The following is a 22,702-nucleotide window of genomic DNA, read 5'->3' as shown; positions in this document are numbered from 1 at the left end:
GGAGGATTCTCATGATTTGATCATCCTGCCTTATTCATGAAATTTTATAACTGACCCAGATGATGCCAACTTCCATTTGGAACCTTCCCATGTTTTCCCACTACTTCTATCTTTTAATTTTATTATGTTATAGAGCAGTGTTTCTCAGCCTGTGGGTCTGCAGATGTTTTGGCCCTCAACTCCCAGAAATCCTAACATCTGGTAAACTGGCTGGGATTTCTGGGAGTTGTAGGCCAAAACACCTGGGGACACACAGATTGATATCCACTGTTTTAGAGGAAAAGATAGAACAGCTGCAGAATGCTATTGCATTAGTAGCACTAGGGATTCTCCACCAAGAAGCACTCCTGTTCAAAGGAGTAATATAGTAATGAAGACCTTTTGCTTTGACAAACTATCTCTATGAAACTGAGAAAACACAAAATTAAATTATTATAGATCTCTAGTACTGAACAGACTCCATGTTGTATTTAATACAAACAGAAACCTGAGTGCACATAATGGTGCACAGAACTCCTTAGATTAAGACCATCATGTTCTCCCACTCAAGAGCAACATAATGATCTATCAAACAGATTACTGAAAACATATATTTCAACATAGGGACCAGTACTTATACCATGCAATGCTTTTACACCCAGTACAATTGGTCTTCCATATTTGTGAGTTTACCTTTTGAAGACTTGATTATTCACAGATTTGATTAAAATGTTTTCTAGGAATGTCTAACTTCTACAGTGTGACCCTATGATCATCTTCTGCTTGATGCTCTTTAATCACATTGGAGCACCTAGAGTAGTGGTTCTCAACCTGTGGGTCTCCAGATGTTTTGGCCTTCAGCTCCCAGAAATCCTAACAGCTGGTAAACTGGCTGAGATTTCTGGTAATTGTAGGCCAAAACATCTGGGGACCCACAGATTGGGAACCACTGACCTAGAGTAATCTCTTATTAAAGAGAATGCCTCTCTCCTAATCTCTATGTTATTCTAGTGGCGGTTGACCATGGAGTCATGAAGGAGGACCTAAAGCTTCCCAGAGATATGTTTTTTTCAAGTAAAAAAATCCAGTGGGAATTTTACTTGTAATTTTTCTACTTTTGCAGAGGTCCTGTGCCCCCAACCCCTGTGAACGTGGAGCACTGACTGTATGCAAGTTTAAATTTACACAGTTGGATGGAGAAGCTTTCTAGAAATCTGTGCCATTTTCTTTCTCTGATAGGTGAAGCGTGAGCAAACTAAACCAGGCCTCTAATATCAAACAGATTGATTATGACATTTCTGTGAATAACGTGCCTTTCACTTGCAGGGCTTTGTAAAGAACAAAAGAAAATGCCACTTCTTACATGCCACCTTGCCATAACCTTCCAGTTACAAACAAAACAGAACAGATTTAGATTCCTACTTGCTTTTCGTCTCTGGAGAGCAAGAGAATAAGGTTGGCAGAAAATGTAAGAGGTGTAGCACATTTGCACAAATACATGTTTTGAATTCCATTCCAGCAGTAGATTAGATACTATAATCTCACTGCAAGAGGAAAAAAATGAGCAACAAATTTACCAACCAGAAAAACAGACTCTAAGCCAAACACGCATCTCTTTTCTTTCACATGGGCCTTTTACACTAAATTTACATTTAGCTGGTTAATGCTATATATTAGGCATTTCATCCCTGACATCATTTACAAAAGCTTCCAAATATCTGCTGAGATGTTTGCCACCTGTTTTAAACTTGGTCTTAGGTAACAAACAGTCTCTACCTACATGTATTTATAAAGATATACATTTTTGTACAGGTATGTGCGCATCTATCTATCTGTCTGTTCACACACACATACACATCTGCACTCATGAAAGACAGCAAAGAAATCCTCCACCTCTTCAGACCATCCTCCTTTCTTTTCAGAAGGTAAAGGCATACACAACTCCAACAACTACAATGTTCCCAATCGTGGCTATAATGGCAATCCATAACAAAATGGCATCGTTTGAGGAACGAGATGCCTCTTCCGGCTGGCTTGGCATTGAGGCTGCTGCATGGACATTGGCAGAGGAGTTAAACAAGGAATACTCCGTACTAAATTCTTCATTGGGTGAGTCCATAAAGGCTCCTCCCATCACGGGGATCTGTGGAAGAAGAATAGAGAGTATGAGGTCAAAACTCTAGATGAGGAGGAGCATAGAGACATACAGAGATGTATAGCTAAGCTTTGTAACTAAGGGTGAACCACATCAGAAGGTCTGTGACTTTTTTGTCCTGTTAGCCACATCCTCGTGAACCTCCTTGAGATGCAACCACTGTTGCTGTTGTTTATCTTCAGGTTGTTTCCAAATCATGGTGACCCTGATGTGAACTAGCTATCACCATGTTTACTTGGCAAGGTTTATTCAGAACGAGCTTGCCTTTGTGTTCCTTTGCGATTGAGAAGGACTTACTTGGTGAAGGCCATCCAGAGGATTTCCACAGAAGAACAGGGATTAAAACCCTTATGTCTACAGGCCAAGCTTAACACTCAAACCATGCTGGACAGTACTCACTAATTCTGATGAAAAAAAACCCAGCTGAAAATGGGAAAAAAAATTGAACTGAACTGATGCTATCGCCTTGATATTATGTTTTAATTCAGCAGCACAGTGTGTCCCAGGCTGCATCTATACTGCATCCAGTGTAGCACTCAAATTAGCCTGGAGTATTCAATTGACACACACAGGCTAATGCTTTTTAACTCAGGGTATGCCTTATAATCCAGTTTGACCTTGCATTTAAAAAAACACCAGCAAAGATGCGGATCTTTGCTGATGCTCTGGCAGTGGAGGCTGGCAACTTAAGTCGTCATGTGCAATCTCAGATGGCTTCCCCACAGCTACCTGGTTCTCCCTGGGCTCAGGCAGCCTAGGGAGGTGGGATGGCAGTGCTTCCTGAGGCTACCTGCACCCTATTTTCCCCCAGATTGACATAAAGCATGCCATACCATTACTGCATGGTAAGATCACACAAAGGTACTCATACTCCGCTCTGAGTCCCCTTCGGGGTGAGAAGGGCGGGGTATAAATACTGTAAATAAATACATAAATATAAATTCCCCCATCACTGTAAGGTCTCTACTTCCTGATTCTTTCATTAGGAAATAATGGACTTTTGGAGGAGATGAGACTTTGCCCTCCAAAGGTCTGTTGTTTCTTAATGATACAAGAATCAGGAAGTACAGATGCTGCAGTGACAGTAAGGCATGCATGCTTTTACATCATTTTTTTGGGGGGGCGGGGCGGGGGAATGGGGGTGCTGGGATGATGAGAAATGGTGCCCATGCTCAGCTGTACTTAACTGGCTTTGGCATAGCTGGGCTGTCTGACCGGCCTTCCACTGTGGAGTAGACTTAGAGTAACTTTGTATGACCACACTGTGACTTGAAACTGATTTTTTTTTTGCCAGTTCTAATGACATTTTGTGGATGTGTCAAAGAGGCTCCAGTGGGGATCTATAAAGTAAAAATACATCTCTCCCAAATGCAGTTGTCCACACCTCCTGTAAAGAATGTAGAAAATGTCCTTCAAGCCACAGGCAACAGAATTCCCGAGCCTTCCTGTGAAATGTCAGAGGTATTGGTTTCAATGCACACATCATAAATACACAAGTCATCTCAACTGCACATAGAAGAAAAAGAATCTTCTCAGAGATGGTTTGACCCCAAGGGAATTGACTTTTGATAAGAGGATGTATAGCTGTCACAAATCACCACTTTGAAGACTACTACCAGCTGCTTGAAAGACGTTCATCATCTCACATAATTCTTTGAAGAGTTACTTTCATAGACTCCATATCTGGTGTGTTCAAGATACCAGAACAACTTCATGCCATGAGTTCACAGTCAAAGTCAAGGAATGAAAACAGAGTAAAAACATCTGTGGCACTTCAGGGGAAAGAGTCCAATAAGATGAACCAGCTGAGACTGAAAGACCTGGAGGCTGTAAGGAGGAACTTTTGGGAGTTTTTTGGGGGGAGGGTATTGAACTGAGTACTTGCCCGCATTTTCTTCATTCGTAACTTTGCTGTATAGTAGTAACCTGGCATTTTAAAAATTCCATGATTTCCTTGTGCTAACAAGGTTCTGCAATCATCACATTTGCAACAAAAAGTCACAGTTTGCATCTTTCTATACTGAAAGATCAGCAAGGAAAGAATTAAAATTAGGTGTGTATGCTATGTTCTTATCAGAAGACTTTGCACCTTTCACCTCAGTTCCCACAGTATAATTCAACTTAAAATTTTGCAGGCCGAGAGGACTACATAGTTAAAATTGAAAGGTTTTGTTTAGCTAATGTTAGACACTTATCCGTTACTGCCTTCCACAATTCTGAACAGCTATTTTATTTTATATCAAAAGCATTGCATAAATTGGGTCTTAGCTAATTAGCTTTCTCGACAGCTAATTAGCTAAGATCCTTTATCACTTATATTACTGTTGCTGTGGTCTTGATGAAGTTGAGGACCCCTCCCACTATTTGTTCTTTGTCAAAGAGAATTAGAGAAAAATACTTGATGGGGTTGTTATCTATACAAAATTAGTCTATCATCAAAATATTAGATTTTTGGACTCTTTAACAAAGACCCTAGAATCGCTAGAAGATCTGCAACAAGTGAAGGACATTGATTTGATCACCCTTGTCCAGAGTCATCTGTGGTAACTTATTACTTCAACAACTCTCAGAAGCAAATACATAATAAGAAAAATCAAGTGAGAAATCTGAATAATCGAGTTTCTGTTTTTTCTTAAGGAAGCTATATAAGTACTGTAGAATGGAAATAATCTTTTTAATTGTCCATGTGAATTACTGTTATGAAAAGTCCTACAAGTCTAGTGAGCTGGGAATGCTTGTTGGGGGACAAAAAACAGCCTTAAGTGCAGACAACCACATAGCCAAAGGGACCTACTGAATTTCTAAAGTGTCTCTACTAGGAAATCTTTGGAGAAGATTATTCTTATAATTGGGTGATGCACTATTTGTTGCAAAGTCCCACAAGACATCAGCTTTCCACTTAAATTGTATCCTGCATGTCTTACTTTCCCCAAGGTTGGTAAGAAATCTTAAGAAATCAATGTCAAATCCTTTACAAGACGCAATAAAAACCGTCTTATTTAAAAAAGGGTTTAAACTACACTAACTATAGACACAAAAAATCTTCAGAAAAAAAAATCTAGAGAAACAAATGAAATTATATTTATGCTTACTGATGTCTATTTCGAATAATACAATACCAATGCTGCTGGAAAATTTCAACAATGTAGTTTCACTGTTTTTAAACACTCATTTTTTTCAACATCAAGCAGTAACAGATGACCCAGAGCTCAACTACATGACAAAGGGATCACATTTCTATGGTAGAGAATATGCTTTGTATACAAAAGGTCCTACATTCAATCTATGGCAGTTACAAGATGGTGAGAAAGCCCTTTGGCTGAAAGGATCTTGTGTCAAGAGGGGAAAAGCTAAGTGAGATAGATAACAATCCACTGTTTCTGTAACTTTGCAGAAACATTTGATAACTGACTTTCACGACAGGAATGCACTAGTTAAGGGTCTCCCCATCTCCACTTTCCAAATTTGAAAGCTTTTTTTTTCTTCAAAAGAAGAGCTTCTGCCATATGAGGAAGTTCTCCAAATAATCTGTAAACCTTATTGCTTCTCCTGACAAGGAATGCTTCCATCCATAGATGGTCTTTCCTCTTGACATTGTTACTCTCTACTTTCTTGAGTGCAGGTGAAAGCAGGTGTCCAAATAGCTGAAGAGGGCTTAGATTTACAGTTCATATTTGTTGGATGTCAGAGACACAGGACCCCTACAAAAGTCAAAAAGTGCAAATAAAGAAATCGCTGGGTTTTTTTTTAACCTGAGAGAATCTTTAGGAATTTCTGGGGTCTTCCAGCATTACTCAGTACTTGATTTCTATTGGAAGCTGACCATAGAAATTGCACTATAGGACTGAAAGGTTTCTAGAGAAGTGTTCTCTTGAGAAATCTCTAAGTCCTCCAGCATAAACAGAGACAGTTGACTTTTTACTTGAGAGAACATCTCTCTAGGAATTTCTAGATTCTCCAGCATGACTCTATTGTCAACTTCCATTGGACATTCACCACTGAATCTCACTGGAGAATCTTGAGATTTCTAGAGCAGTGTTCTCCATAGATAATTGTAAATTCTCCAGTATGACATTGTGGTCTACTTCCAGCTGAAGATGATCACAGATTGCACTGAAGGACCTAAATATTTGAAGAGATAACATTTTAAACCAAATCCATGATGAATCAAATTCGTAAAGGTCAAAACTACAAATGTGAAGGGATGTCTGTATATATAAATCCATTTTCTGCATTCATAAAATGTAATGGAAATATCTGGAAATATAATGGAAAAGAGGAAATCACAAAAAGAGAAATGGAAAAGAGAAATTAAATAAAAATAACTATTATGCAGGCCATAATTGGGTTTATTTTAACTTCTTGCCTGTGGAGGAAAACTGGGGTAACATGCTTCTATGTTTTTAGCACTGGACAAATGGTAGATAAGGGAAGAACTGGAAAGAAAGAAATCACTGTAGTTATAAATACAGAAAATCATCATGCTAAGGACTGATATTTATTTGGAAAACTACATCCAGATCTTTTCTAAAACAAAGAACAAATGTTACACAAAACATTCAACTACAGTTCACTTTTCCCAAAGTGGGTCAGATTTTCCAGAAATGACACTTACAAAACATTAAACTTTCTCGCAAAGAATGTAAAAGAAAGTAAGCTTTAAAATTTGACAGCCTATTCTTACCAAGGAAAGGAAGGACTAATAGTTTCTCAAGGGAGCTTTGAGTCTGCACAATCAATTCTTTTTAATGAAACACTTGTTGCTATGGAAACATTTTTAAAAAAATCAGTAGGCATGTCTTGTGCCCCGATATTTCTGTGGACCATTGTTACAAGGAATATAGTTCACGTATACTTAAATCTGGCAAGCTTGAAATGCAATTACAGTACTTACCAAGGTTTTGGGAGTTCGAGGGGGTCGAATCCCACAAGCCACATGTACTTGACATATGCAAGTATAACTCTTATATGAAGTGTATACATGACAAAATTACAGTGATTACATGACAAAAATACATGTTGATTTGGGCCAGTTTTCTGAATTCAGTTTTGTGAATCAGGATGATATCATTAACAGCAAGACGGAAGCTGGAGGAACATGTGCAAACCCAGAAGAGCAAATATATTTACTGCATGTTCTTTTTCAGTGTGCAATTATGCCATTTTTTTAAACTGGCCAAGGTAAAGAAATTTGACAATCCACATGTATGTGAATACGGAGGACTCAAAATAGGTGCAGAAACAGAGCTTGTGTAGGAAATTAGAACCTCAACATGATGGATGGACAATTTTAGGAGTTGTAGTTAAAGACAATAACTTTTCTGAGCTCAGGACAGAATTAGTAATGCCATCAATCTCAAAGGTTCTAATTCCTTGTGTAAGAAAATGTGCCTTAAGTTACCTGTTTACTTATGGTAATCCCATTACTTTCAGAGGATTTTCTTAAGCAAGGAATACTCAGATGTGGTTTTTCTAGCTCCTTTCTCTGAAATATAGTCTGCAACATCTGGAATTCATTGATGGTCTCCCATCCAGGTACTAATATGAATTGACCCAGCTTAGCTTCCAAGATAGGTCAGGAAACTGTACTTTTAGTGTAGTACTATTGGTAATGGTGGTTACAATCAGAACTGTCACAATCAAATGCTTGAGAGCAGAATTACTGAATCTCTTGCCCCAGGGCTTCTTAGGAATATACCTTGAAGTGCAGGGAACACACTGGCAGACGGAGGTGATTTTTAAGACTCTAACTTGGGATGATCCTGGCTTTCATAAACAATCTTCATTTTTGAGAAGTGATTCAAGGCTTAAAGTCTTTAGAGCTTCCCAGCATAAAATAATGGTGAATGCATAATGAGTTGCACTTTGTGGTTCTATAGCAAGTTTTAGCCTAAGCATTGAAGAAATTGTGATTCTGTCATGAAAGCCTTCAACAACACATTAAAGAAATTATCTAACATGCTGAACCCTTTCCCACAAAAAGGATTAAGCAACTCTGACAACTAGAGTCTTGAGCAAAACGACCATTCACACTGATATAGCCCACCAACTCACATTGTGTGCAATTTCAAGGTGTGTCCTAGGAACTTTCTGAGGTTTTATCCTCCTCCAAGGAAGATTCCTTTATTTATTTATTTATTTATTTATTTATTTATTTATTTATTTATATACCGCTCTTCTCCCGCAAGAGGACATATCAGTTCCTTCTGCAGCCTGCATCCCTACAACTAGCCTGCTATGATTAAGTGTAGTGAACAATTCTAACATTCAAATATTAGGTCAGCTGATTTCTGCAAATGGCATGTAGAATCATAGAGTTGGAAGAGACCTCATGGGCAATCCAGTCCAACCCCCTGCCAAGAAGCAGAAAGGCTTTATTGCCTTTGGTAGCAAAGTGAGCTCCTTTGTGTCTCAGAAGTTCTTTCTATAATGAAATTTCAACTATGGACTCAATTCACCTATTCTATGCATGTTTTTTTGAAACAGAATTTCATTCTTTCCTTTACAGCAGCTATAGATACAGGAAAAATAACATTTTAGTATGTGAGGAAATCTAATATATAACTCACAATTGAGAACCAGTCCTGAATAGACTTAGAAATGACAGTTCTCAGTTCATCCTCCCACTTGATCCTATGCGGGACAATCAGCTTGCATGGTAGGTCTTACTACTTTCCTGAGTGAACCACATCTACACTTCTACCCGCATGATATGGAGCCTCCGGTGGTGCAGTGGGTTAAACCCTTGTGCCAACAGGACTGATGACTTGAAGGTTGGGTTGCTCACCTGAAGGTTGCAGGTTCGAATCCAACCTGAAGAGAGTGTGGATGAGCTCCCTTTATCAGCTCCTGTTCCATGCGGGGACATGAGAAAAGCCTCACACAAGGATGGTAAAAACATCAAAACATTCCGGGCATCCCCTGGGAAACATCCTTGTAGACGGTCAATTCTCTCACACCAGAAAAAAACTTGCAGTTTCTCAAGTTGCTCCTGACATAGAAAAAAACCTGCATGATACCTATATTTGCTGTGAATCATGTTGTCTGGAAATAATCCAGAAAATAAATACCCAGAAAGTCGCAAATCTAAGTAAGGTATAAATAATTTGCTCTATTATGTGGTATGTCTTGCCTTTCCTTTCTTAAAAAAAGTTCTCATTATGGAGAGATTCTATTCAAATTATAGTCATTTCTAAAGACATGTCTGTCTACACATAAAAATCAGCTCATGCAATTTATATGCAAATTGCTGTCTCCTCTCTTTGAGTGACGCATTTCTTCTTTAGGAGCAATGTAACTGTCTGGGGGATTCTGGGAATGGCAATTCAAAAAACAACTTTTTGAACTTGTGGCTGAGCACTACAGCAAACAAGCAAGATTAATTTTTGATCTCATCCAGTTAGGCAGATTCTTTTATGCTCAGCATGCTACAGAAATAATGAATGCTTACTGTGCCGTTAACCTCAAATCGGAGACCAGCCTATAAAACTTGAGTGAGCATTTCGGTATTCCTAGCTAAGATGCTCAGTCAAATCATATCAGGAAATGTGTTTTGATATTCTATGACAAGCAGAGGAGTCACTCAACTCTTGGGCTGAATTATTCGATATGTGGGCAGTGCTGAGTAGGTCACAATACATTTACCAATCTGAGTGGAGTAACTTGCTGCAGGTGATGGCAGAAAACACTTTATTTGCAGCACCTGCCAAGAAGTCACCTGGGGAAACATCTTCCAACATCCTAATTTATAGCTAAGTCAGTGTCCGCATCAAATTGCAAACCCAATGGCAAGGCTGCACGATAAATCATCCAAAAACAGTAGGGTCCCCAAAGGGAAATGATAGATATGAAACCTATCTTGGTTGGAAAGTAAAAGATACAAATCAGAAAACACAAAGCGGCCTGTGATGATTTCAGCATTGTTAAAACCTCTGGATTACTTAGAAACATTTCTACTTAAGGGAGAGCAAACTAAATACTGTTTGAATTATTGTTTTATATTAGAATCCCACAGGTACCAATGCATAGATTTTTATTTCCAGATAAAGGTGTTAAAATGGTCACCTTAATTTATTTGTTTGCTCTGACATTTTGCCAGCACCCTGTTCTTAATGTGTCCTTCATTTCCAAAGTGTAAGGAAGCAAGAGAAATATATCTTCACTGCTTGTTCCCAGGATATGTTTATTTTAAAGAGCCATTTAATGTAGTAATTATCGATCTAGAAAACAATCTGAAGGTGCTAACAATTAATAGATTTGGCAATAACCTGTCCAGAGATCATTTTTAATGGCTGAATTAAGATGGAATAAAATAGCTTCAGACACAACATCTAACGTAAAAGCAACTTTTACATGGTCTCATATATACACAGAGAGAGTATATTGTCTGGCACCAAATTGTCACTTTTGTTTCCATTAGCTTTGAATAAGATCTGCTGCATAAAAATCTCTCTCAATCTGTTCTTAAACAGAGATTGTTGGGGGAATCCAACTTAATCCTTTGAAAGTGTGCCTTGGGACATACAAATGATTTGATTAAAATAGCCAAACAGTATCCAAATACCGGGAATCTTTCCTCATAGGAGTTGCAGATGTTTCATCTCTTAAAGAAAATAAACAAAGCTTACTGACATGCAGAGTAGTCTGTTTCAATAATTCATGATGTGCAGAGAAACGTATCTCTCAACTGGTAGAATCACTACTTCCACCCAAAGGAATATGGAAGGAATGCACTTTAACACACGCAAGAGAAACGAAGGAAGTTTGTTTGAAAAGCCATACAGCCAAAAGAGCTCTAAAGCCAGCAATTCTGATTCAAATAGGAATTAGGAAAATATTTTAGCCTCCACTATTTTTAATAAAAACATTGTATTTTCAATATTGTTGATGGCCTTTAGCTTGGTTTAAGGTGAATATGAAACATAAATGAATTTAATGTTTAGATTTGAGTCCCATATCCAAGATATATCATTATGTATATGCCCATAATACATGTATACTATGTATGTATAATTATATCATGTGTGCATAATTATGTATATCTAAAATCCCCTAAATAAAAACAAAAGCAAACTAAAAAAATGCAAGATAAAAAAAAATGTATTTCTGTATCGAGGTCAAGCCTATGGTCATCTTCCAGCAGAAAACCAGAGATTCCTAGAGAGAATACTTCTCTAGGTATTTGTTGGTTTCTAGGCATTTGTTGTATGAACCTGCCTGAGCCCTGAAATCTTCAGGAGAGACCCTTCTTTCAGTCCCATCCCCTTCTCAAGCCTGGTTGGTGGGAACAAGAGAGCGGGCCTTCCTTCTCAAGCCTTCCTTCTTGGTGGCTGCTCCTCGACTCTGGAACTCCCTTCTTCCCAGGGAAGCCAGAATGCCCCCCTCTGCTGTCCTTCTGGTTTCTAGGATCAGTTCAGCGTGTGCTGTGGTTTTTAATTCAGAGGATACTGTGGATTTTAAATGGGCCGAGCTGTGGCGCAGGCTGGTTAGCAGCCAGCTGAAATAAATCACTCTGACCAAGAGGTCATGAGTTTGAGGCCAGCCCGTGTTGGGGTGAGCACCCGACAATTAATAAAATAAAATAAAATATAGCCCCTGCTTGTTGCTGACCTAAGCAACCTGAAAGATAGTTGCATCTATCAAGTAAGAAATTTAGGTACCACTTATATGTGGGGAGGATAATTTATGACACCATAAAAATCATCCAGCCGCCATTGGAATGAGGAAGTTCCCATTGCAGTGGATGATGAAGCAGCTGCTCCCCTTGTGGCCAGAATCGAGCATACCCTCAGGAAGCTGGAAGCTGGAGAAGGTTTAAATTGCCTCTGCGTCTGTCTCTGTCTCTGTTCTATGTTATATGGCATTGAATGTTTGCCTTATATGTGTACAATGCGATCTGCCCTGAGTCCCCTTCAGGGTGAGAAGGGCGGAATATAAATACTGTAAATAAATTTAAAAAAAATAATTAAATGCTACTGTATTTTAATTTTGTATTTACCATACTGCTATTATTTAATTGCTTTTTAACTTTTGTATTGCACCTTTTAAACTTGCCTAGTGTGGAGTGTTAGTCGCCTTGAGTCCCCACGGGGAGAAAGGATGGGGATAAATAAAGATAATAAATAAATAAATAGGTCCTCCTGTGTATTTGTTGGTCCTCCAGTTTTAACCTGGTGGAGGACCCTAATTTAAAAATACAGGGTTTTTTACTCATGGTTTTTCCATTTTTGTGAGGGTCTTTTGTTCTTAATCCTGGTAAAAGGGGAAATTTGGCAGTAATCCCAAGCAAAAACATACTGCTGTAGTCTTTATTCACTCATGTGCTCTTTCTTGTTCATAACTTTTGCCATTTTGACCATACTATGATGTTGCTTAGCTGAAATGTAACTTTTCAGGGATCACTAAAATAGAAATGGATGGATTAGACTATTTCTGGACTATCATGAACCTGCTTCATTCAGTTTCCTGAATAACTTTTTTTCAAAGCACAACCATTTGCATGCAGTCCTCCCTAAAATGACTAAACCATGTCCTTTTTAAAAAGCCATCTCTAGGCTGCATTACAGAAACAATATGGAAAGCTTATCTCTCAACTAGAGCCTCAGAGGGGGAAAAGTCACAAGAGATCTACTTCATTTAATATGAATGGCATGGCAACTTCACCCTTACATTGTCTGAACTGAGCTGTGGAAAGTTACAATTTCCCCCTATATATGTTTGTGCAGTTGATGCTATATTTGTGTGTATGTGCATATGTATATGCATATAAAGAGTATCTTTACTGTCAGGATTTGGAAATTACCTGACATTTTCTAAGTCATGGCACAGTTAATACCTATGACCTAACCACCTGTAAAAGAGTTAAGGCACTGTAGTTAGGTGTTGTAGTAAATGAATGGGAGTAGTATATATAGGTTGTAGTTATACTGAGTACCACTCCAACAACTATCATGTCAGACTAACTATCATGTCAGACTACACAGAGAAGCTATTGAAATCCACAAGCATGTGGACAATTTCAGCAGAAAGGAAGAAACCATGAAAATGAACAAAATCTGGCTACCAGTATTAAAAAACTCCAAAATCAGAACAGTAAATAAGGAGCAGCAATCTGAAAACAGAATTCCAGACATGTATCAATCAAGGACAGCTGACGACTCTGAACAAAGGATTCCCCCAGGCCAGGATGTGAGACTGGGAAGGCCATTTGTATACTACTGCAACAAAGGAGAAACAAAAGCCTTTCTGCTTATTTGGGAAAGAACAGAGGTCTCTATGTGTGTTTTTTATTCAAGTAAAAGACTACTATAACTGTGCTTTTGGATACCTGGTTCTTTAACTAGAACTAATAGATTCACTTCCTCAAGAAAAGGAGTTTTATTACTGCATTTACTGTTTTTGGACATTGTTGCACGAGGGTTGGGATGCACGTTAGTGGCTGTTTAACATTGTGTGATCTTGCTGCTTATCACACAATATTATGACATACCAGTGGCATTCCAGGCTTTCTCATAGTTTGGCAGCATGTTTTAATTCATGGGGGAAACTGTGAATAGGCTCCTGAAAACCCTTCATTTCAGCATTGACACTGGTGTAATAACTAGTGCTGCTATCACGGTACATGGTGGTGTGGGCATGTTATGGGCATTACCTTTCTCCACTGCATTTCCCTGTTCTCTATAACAAACCTAATTTTGAATCGAATAGTTATATCTCCTTGTTCCTTCTTATATTGTCTCATGTTCTGCTTATTTTCTCTTCCAGCTCTTCTTTATTGAAAGCTGATCTTGATTGTTCTTGACAGATGTTTTTTTCCACGTAGTTATTTTAAAGAAGAAAGTTTTTAAGACTGAGCTAGGGAATGTTGTGTACAGTTTTATGTATGTTAATGGTTTTAACTATTTATTTTAATAGTTTCCATGTTTAATCCTATTTTGTTGATTTATTAATTTTATGTTTTAAATTTGATATTTGTTGTTTTTGGCATTGTTAGCTGCTTTGGGTCTTTTTAAGAGAAAAAAATGAGGTATAAATAAATATAATAAATTTATTTATTTATTTATATTATTTATATTTTGCCCTTCTCACCCCAAAGAGGACTCAGGGCGGATCACAGAACATACATATGCGGCACACATTCAATGTCATTTATACACAGAAAAAACAGATAATTGTACATAGAATAATGGTACATATAGGATTTTCCCATGCTATTGCTCCATCTCTGCTGAAGAGCTTTGTTCGTAAACTTTCTCCTTTTTGATGAATTGCCGGCATTTTTTTCTGTGTGCCTTTTTAAAATACCTCCCCGGTTTTTAAAGTGGTGCTTATTAATCTACTCACATTTTTGCTTTTGAATCGCTAGATAGGCGAAAGCTGGGCTAAAGGTCAGGAGTTCACCCTGACTCAGACTTCGAACTGCCAACCTTTTGACTGGGAAGATTTACTGCAGCTGGTGGTTAACCTGATGTACTAAAGACCGGCCTTGTGTAATTCTACTGCTATTCTTTTCTGTTCGTTTGTTGTCCAAGCATTCCATTCAGATGTCATATACTTCAGAGATATTTTGGAAAGGTTACTGCTTTGTGTGTTTACCTACATTGTTAACAAGAGATTTCTTGTGAATGTAGATGCACTGCTTTAATTATGATGCTGTGTGCTGGATTCAAACTGACAAACACAATCATTGCTGGGAACTCTCACAGTTCTGCTGTTGTGGCCCCAGGACCCTAAAACTAGGTTTCCCATTGATAACTACACCAGCACCTGGCTACATAAACAAATGTATTTTAAGCTGGAATTTGCAATAAATACATTGCCACCCATATTAATTATTATGGGAAATAGGGAGAGATGAATACTGTATGTTTATAGCAACCTGGAGTGGTGTTACTGCACAACTGTGAAATCCTATATTAACTAAAACAATGAAATGGTAGATAATGGGGATATCTGGACAGTTCTTCCAGTTAAAAATAAGAAGGTTCATGCATCAGGAAAGGCAAAGTACAAGTAGGGAGGAGTAGTTTACAAGGTGGTTCAGCTAGAGTGCTATTAGGGGACTGTGTGATAGGAAGAAGGGCAATGCTGGTGTGTTCCTATTTCATAGAGAATGGTTTGTCTGTGCAATGCCTAAAAACAATAATAGTTCATAATGAATGTCTTTGTTCTTTTCCCACACTTGTAAATTCAGGCTAAAAATAGGGTCTTACATTTTCCACATTTATACCTTCAAGTAATCATGTCCAAAAGGCCATGTAGACTGGAAAGTCAATTAATTCAAATGCCACACAAATGAGTGGATTAATTCTGGGTCCCAATTAAGTCAATATTAAATAAAATAGCAATTCTGCCAATTGCTGGGATTGCTACTGCACAATTTCCTTCAAGAATGATAGAAACAATAATGGGTATACCACAGGGAATGGAATGGTGTGATATTGATCAAAAAGTCAAGTGAAGAGTAACGATTCAAAGTAATGATTTTGAGTAATGAGGATCCAAAATGCTCACATAATTTGGGGGTGGGGAAGGTCTCTCCAAGGAATGACTGCTGTTTGCTAAGGAGGGAATACCCACAATACCCCTCCTGTGTTTCTCCACATCTGCTTTTACTAATATGGGTTACCCTCTTATGTTTCTAAAGCCTGCACTCTAATCCAATAAAAATCATTTGAAAGATGGCTGCTGAACTGAATTGGACGTGAGCAACATCAACATTTGAAAAATCCGAATAATAGGAGAAACATGCACAAAATGCATATAGATTTTCATATATGGTTCTTTTAAAAAATGAAAACTGGTATAGAAATGGGACTTGACAAACTTAAGATAGTAAGCAACACAAAAACAAGATAACAGATCAATTCAATGATCCCTGCACAAGACTAGAAGTACTTTAGACCTGAGCTAGCATCCCCTCTTATGTTTCAATACCAACAATGCAGTACTGTTCAAATAGATATTTTGAGCAGAAACATCTATTTACAAATGCGTCTGTGTGCTTCTCCGACCAGCTATTATGAGCCACGTTCCCTATTATCATCCTCCAGTGCTTCAGAAACTTATCTATAAAAGAAAGATAAGACTGCTAAGCTTCTCCATTCCTCAAAGTATTCATGTACCTGTAATGAAAAAAATAATACCTTGTCAAAACTGCATTTAAGGGGTAGTTCTATTGTAGGAGAGCAAGGTATGGGGGAAAATTAATTCCTGAAATGCTGCTGTTTTCACAGACCAAAGAGAAAAATGAAGAACTGAATCAGTTCTTTGGTTTCCAGCTCCTCACATAGGAATTCTTTTTTTAAAAGCTCAGTATGTGCCAAATGTTTATTTTTGGAAGTCTTTCTCCTTTCTAAATGTTTGGCACCAATATCTTCAATGTGCCACCCCTGGTGTTTCAATTATATTTGAAATGTACAGATCGAAAATGAAGGCTTCTGCTTGGATTCTTTCTAGATTTGTGGATATTAATTAAAATCACCAGATATGTTGTTAGCTTAAGCATCTAATTGGATCATATATCAAGAGGCGTATCTAGAAGGTTTAGCAACAGCAACACTGTTGCTGCTGCTAGTTTTTAATGATAAACTTCTATATCATGTGAATTCGGTTTACCAGTTTACTAGATTAGGTGCCTTTAAAGGGGGAAGAGTAGACAAATTCCTAGCTATTGATCATGAGAGCTGTATATTACCTCTGATATTAGATACACTGCCTCTTAACATTTGGGAATATGAATGGGAGGATGGTGTTTCACACATGTCCAATTTCTGTGCTCCCCAAATCCACATGGTTAGACATTGTGTGAACAGTGGTTCTCAACCTGTGGGTCCCCAGGTGTTTTGCCCTACAACTCCCAGAAATCTCAGCCAGAGGAAGACAATGGCCAACACCTTCTGGACCAATCCCCTGTCAAAACTGTAAATCCCAAGATTCAATGGGACAGAAGTATTGCAGTTAAATAGTTGAACTTATCCATGAATTCTATAGACATGAATTTACTTGCCCACAACAAAAAAATATTCCTCCCCAACCCCTAGAGGAGTTTTTGGGTCTCTCTAGATCCTCTAGTGAGAGTTTATGGTTTGTTTACGATCCAGGCATAGTCAAAATATAGGTTTTGCTATTATCCACATTTTGAAGGATCCACTGGGTTTTTGGAATATATCTCCTGTAGATGTGTGTGTGTGTGTGGAGGGGGGTCATATATAAATATAGTTGTTTATTATTATTATTATTATTATTATTATTATTATTATTATTATTATTATATTGTATAATTTATACCTATGTAGTGTCAATGGGTCTGGTGCATATTCATCCTCCTTTCTCAACATTCCAAGGCTGGATCTACTTAACCATCTTCATATCACTCAAAGATGGTCCCATGGGGAAGAGGGTATAAACATCTGGGAAAGTCTCTAGTGCTGATTTGACCCCAGGGACTACATTCTCCACATGCGCTATAGGTTAAATATACAAATATAACTGCTCGGCACAGCTGCATAAAGATGTGACCCAAAGAAAACCACTTTACAGGCTAGGAATAACGAGACTGAAAGATAAGTAAAAGGGCAGGGATATCACCCTCATCATCCCCTCCCCTCCAGTTTTTATCTGCTTTGAGTTTTTACTACTGAGATAGAGAACAGCATCTAGTAACACGTGCATTGTGCCTTGGTCCCAGTAACTGGTGAGATACTCTCTTTCCATGTCATTTGTTACAGCTGTGGCCTCTGAGGTTGCATCTACAACAGCAAAATGAGGTAGATTCACTCAAAATCAATGCTGGTAGACCAGACAATGTACCACTACTTTCAGGGAGACTTATCTTTTTTTGGCTCCAACTTGACTTTGCTTCAAGCTTAGCAAAGTTGGGGGAAAGTCCAGTGTTTTCTGGAAATTCCAGAATGACCTCACATTCTTTTGTTGTGTGGATAGCTCTATTGGGTCTGATTGTGCCCACTCAGTCATTGACATGACAGAAGTTGTGCCATCCCACTTCTTTTTGTAATTAACACAGGGTGAGGCAACTCCTTGTTCATCACTTGTTTGGCCAGCTGGTCCTGACCTTAGCAGAAGTGATGCTATGCTCGGCAGGCTTTCCATTGGCTGGCTGAAAACAGGCTGGACCAGCAAAACCTATGTGATGCTGGCCTGGTTAGTCTGTGTAGATAACAACACAGCATTATGATGGTGAGTGGTGCCATCATGATCAATCTGGAGTGAATTTGCAACATAATGCTTAGGGAACTCTTAAATTAACGATTTATAAATGCTCTAAATAAATATATGCACTTGCATTTTACATGCATATTTTTACACATCAGGGAGCAAGAAACCCTTGTAGACCTATTACAAATCATACAGAGATCTACCAATAAATCTCACACTATCTGTGCACACCCCTACTCCTGTTTATGAATGTTTGACACCCCCAGAAGCAATGAAATATGTTTTTATTCAATTAGGCACATGGCATGTGCTGCAGCCAGAAGGCTGTTCCAGACAGGGAATACTGTACTTATATATGCAAAACCACACTTGTGATTTTGAGAAAAGGGGAGAAAAGGAAGCACTGAAAAATTTCACAGAATAAACCAGAAATGAGCAATGGCCATTCAACTGAGGCATTAAATGGTTTGGATTTTAAGTACTGGAAAGATACAGCATTTCGGGCAATGGAAATGTTTTCATTACTATTTTAACTTATTCTTAATTGTGTTGGTTATTTATTGGATTTAATTGCTCATTGGGATGTTGTTTTGTTTTAATTTGCATTGCAATCTGTCCTATGATAAATATTATGAAGGGTGGTATAGAAAGCCTCAACAAAAGAAAAAAAGCCAATCTGCTTAGGGGGGAGAAGGTCATGACATTTAAAATAAAGGCAGCGCCACTGTAAATGGATAGTTTAGTTATTTTGAAGAATTATGACCTACAGTTCTAAACAATAACTGAATAAATACTGCTTTTCAGAATATATGCATTCAGTTTTACACAAAGATATTCAATTCAGAAAATATACCCAGCCCTTAGCAAAGCATTATATAATGAAACAAAAACCTTTCTTATCACTATTGCACAAACTGAAAGGAAAATACATTCGGATTGCTCAAGGACATACTTTGTACAAAATCTGATTGCATAAAAATAACCTTTTCAACCACTAACTTACACATATGCACACACAGAGAGAAGCCTTGATGACGTTTCTGTAAGAGGTATTTGGAAATGGGTATTTCCCACCAACAAGTATGTAAGGAAAATAGTAATAATTTACCAATGCAAGTTTTGAAGCTGCTGTTTTTATATTGAAATATGGACTAAGTCAACTAACTGGGAAGAGAGAATGTACAAGGTCAGAAAGGCTACAACTAAGGTTTTGCTACATTAGTAAGGAGCTGGATTAGATTTTCTGCCTAGCTCTATAATCCTAAAACAGAAGGTTTTACACAAAGTGGGATCCTACATATTAAAAGTGAATTGATGGTTTGAGGTATAATCTCATTCTCCAAGTGATGGTTGTCATGTAGACAAAGTAGAACCAATCAACTTCCACTTGACTCTTATGGAGATTTGGGGAAACCTCTGAGGTTAGTAGAAGGAATCCACTGAGGTTTGTACAACGTCTCTCTTGTAACTGACAAACTCTTTTCTCACACCTTCACTGTACAACAGGTCAATAAACAGTTTGAGAATTGCCAAAGCAAAGTTCAACATGAATTAAAATTCAAGTGATTTCTTTTCTATCCAGGAAGGATGCATATGAAAATAAGCTTCCACACACGGATCTCTTTGCTGAATCTGTGACCTAATTCTAACGATGTGCTGGCAGCTGTGATGGGACTTTCTTCCTTCTCTTTAGCTCTCTGCGTTGTCTGAAAACTGTCTCAGAGGAAGGATTCCTGTCCCCCCCCCCCAGAACTGGCTTTCAAGGTGTGTGGCAAATACTAGAGAGATAAAGAAACTGTTTTCACCTTTTTAAAATACCCAGTGCTCGCATATATAAAATATGCTGTACAGAGTCAACAAAGACTCTTTCCTGAGCATTTTAGGCTTCTTGTGTGAATATGAAATCCTCGATCAACTCCATTTAGAGAGAAATAAATGTTGCCAACTTTAATAGAGCCAGCATGGTATAGTAGTTTAATTGTTGGGCTACAACTCTGGAGACTAGGGTTTGAATGCCCACTCAGCTATGAAAGCCGACTGGGTGACCCTGGGCAAGTCTTATTCTCTGTTTGTCTTAGGGTTGCTATATGTTGGAAAGGATTTGAAGGTACACAACAAGAACAAGAACAACTAGCAACAACACTATATGTTTGAGGGATGGAGAGATTGACGCCCGACTTTTCACAAAATCCTCACTTCTTTCCTCTTTGTTACATGGAGTAGTTTGTGAAAAGAGGATACCTCCCGTCGCAAAGATTTTTGAACCACTGGTTCCATCAGAGGCTCTAGCTAGGTGTTCAAAGTACAACAATGTTGAATATGCTTTACGAGGCTACTTTTTTTTCCATGAAATGTGTTTGCAAATTTTCCTTTCGGGAATCTGAATCCTGAGGATTGCAACACATCAGGCATACCATGCCAAGCTCTTTTGAAAGTCTGCCAGGCATCTTGCCTCTGACCTTCACAGAGAAACAGACCGACCCGGATTTGCTGGAAAAAAAGGCTGTCTAATTAGTGCTGCCATTTGCATTTCCAAATGCAACAGCTTAAAACAGTAACAGCACTGGGCTTTCTCAAAACAGATGTTGTCAGGCAGACTCCTGTTTCACTGGGCTAACGATTGTCATGCATAATTAGGTCATTGATTTCAGAGTTTGCTTCCCTGGCAGGCAAACGCTTACAATTTATAATAAAAACAGAATGGTGGAGTGGAGTGGACTTAAGACCCAGTACCCTGGTTAATCAAACAGGAACAATTTGGAAATTGCTGTTGGATAGCAAGCTACAATAGTAAACAAAGAGATTTAACATGGCTGTATAGTGCATATAGGAGCCACAGTGGCACAGCAAGTTAAACCATGGAGCTGTGGAATTTGCTGACCAAAAGGTCGGCCGTTTGAATCCATGAAGGGGGTGAGTTCCCATGGTTAGCCCTAGCTGCTATGAATCTAACAGTTCGAAAACATGCAAATGTGAATAGATTAATAGGTACTGCTCCGGCAGGAAGGTAACAACGCTTCATGCAGTCATGCCGGCCACATGACCCAGGAGGTGTCTACAGACAACGCTGGCTCTTTAGTTTAGAAATGAAGATGAGCACCACCCCCCAGAGTTGGACTCGACTAGACTTAACGTCAAGGGGAAACCTTTACCTTTATATGGCTTTATTCACAGATTTTGCATCCACAGACTCAATTATCCATGGCTTGAAAATATGCAAGCAATATTTCAACAAGCAAGCCTTGTTTTTGCCATTTTATATACAGTAAGGGACATCATTTTACTATGCCATTGTATATAATGGGATTTGAGCATCCATGAACTTTGGTATATCTACTGGGATCCTGGAACCAAATCTTAGTGGATATACCAATGGCCCACTGCATTGCAATTATGATAATGATAATGACAATGACAATGTTTGATATTATGATACATTTGAACTCTATGGTAATCCCTACTTGAGTCAACCAGCTGAATTAAATGGTGAATTATAAGTTGACATCCTCATTCAATATGTTATACTACAGGCGTATCTCAGTCAAAATAGCCCTTGAAAAAGACCCCTCCCTTTTTTACAAACTATTGCCCTACTACCTTGTCTTCCTTGAACTCTGTCTTACTCGACGGGGTAATTATTAGCAGCATTGTCACCGAGGGAATAGAAGAATACGATATTTCATTATCAAATTGCAGCAGTGTGTTTATAATAAACAATATAAGACAGCAAGCCAGCTGCAATCAGCTGCGTTGAATCACTCTGACCAGAAGGTCATGAGTTCGAGGCCCGCTGGGAGCCTATGTTTGTCTTGTCTTTGTTCTATGTTAAAAGGCATTGAATGTTTGCCTATATGTGTAATGTGATCCGCCCTGAGTCCCCTTCGGGGTGAGAAGGGCGGAATATAAATGCTGCAAATAAATAAATAAATAAATAATAAAGCTTGATCTGGGAAAATGCGGAATTCTACTCTAGCTGATCTTATAGCAAGCAAGGTTTCCCTTGCTGAGCATACATGAACAACAAAACAAAAAGAAAAGGCTCATCCGAGCCACAGATGTCCAAAGTGTGGTCCTTGATACAGCTTCCATTGATGTATTTGTGGCCCCCTGTCCTCTATTTGAATGCCTCTTTTTGGCTTAGAAAATCCTAGAAACCATCAGCAATGATAATTCGCTTTTAAAAATAAGTTGCAGTTTCTTCACACGCTGTTTAACATACAAAATATCTATTTTTCCAAACCATAAGTGGATTTACATAATTTCTGAGTTTTTCATCTTTGTGACTGTGTGGCCCGGCTCTAGATTAGAAAAATTAATCTGCCTGTTAATGCTGACATTTTGACTCATTTTTGTATATATCAGGGTTATATACAAACAGGGTTATATAGACAA

The 22,702-nt window shown here is 38.3% G+C and overlaps 1 protein-coding gene across 1 annotated transcript in view; it reads right to left on the bottom strand.

The window, feature by feature from the left end:
- Positions 1 to 446: 446 nt before the first annotated feature.
- c1h14orf132 (chromosome 1 C14orf132 homolog) overlaps positions 447 to 22,702 on the bottom strand; it is an 89,267-nt gene continuing 67,011 nt past the window's right edge. The window contains exon 3 of the mRNA XM_008109994.2: positions 447 to 2,122. Within this exon, the coding sequence (XP_008108201.2) occupies positions 1,898 to 2,122 (225 nt within the window). The 3' untranslated portion in view covers positions 447 to 1,897. The remainder of the gene's footprint in view (positions 2,123 to 22,702) is intronic.

Source organism: Anolis carolinensis, chromosome 1 (genome assembly GCF_035594765.1).
Source record: "Anolis carolinensis isolate JA03-04 chromosome 1, rAnoCar3.1.pri, whole genome shotgun sequence".
Taxonomy (NCBI): Eukaryota; Metazoa; Chordata; class Lepidosauria; order Squamata; family Dactyloidae; genus Anolis; species Anolis carolinensis.
Note: the sequence above shows the minus strand (reverse complement) of the source record. Positions and strands in the feature narration are given on the sequence as shown.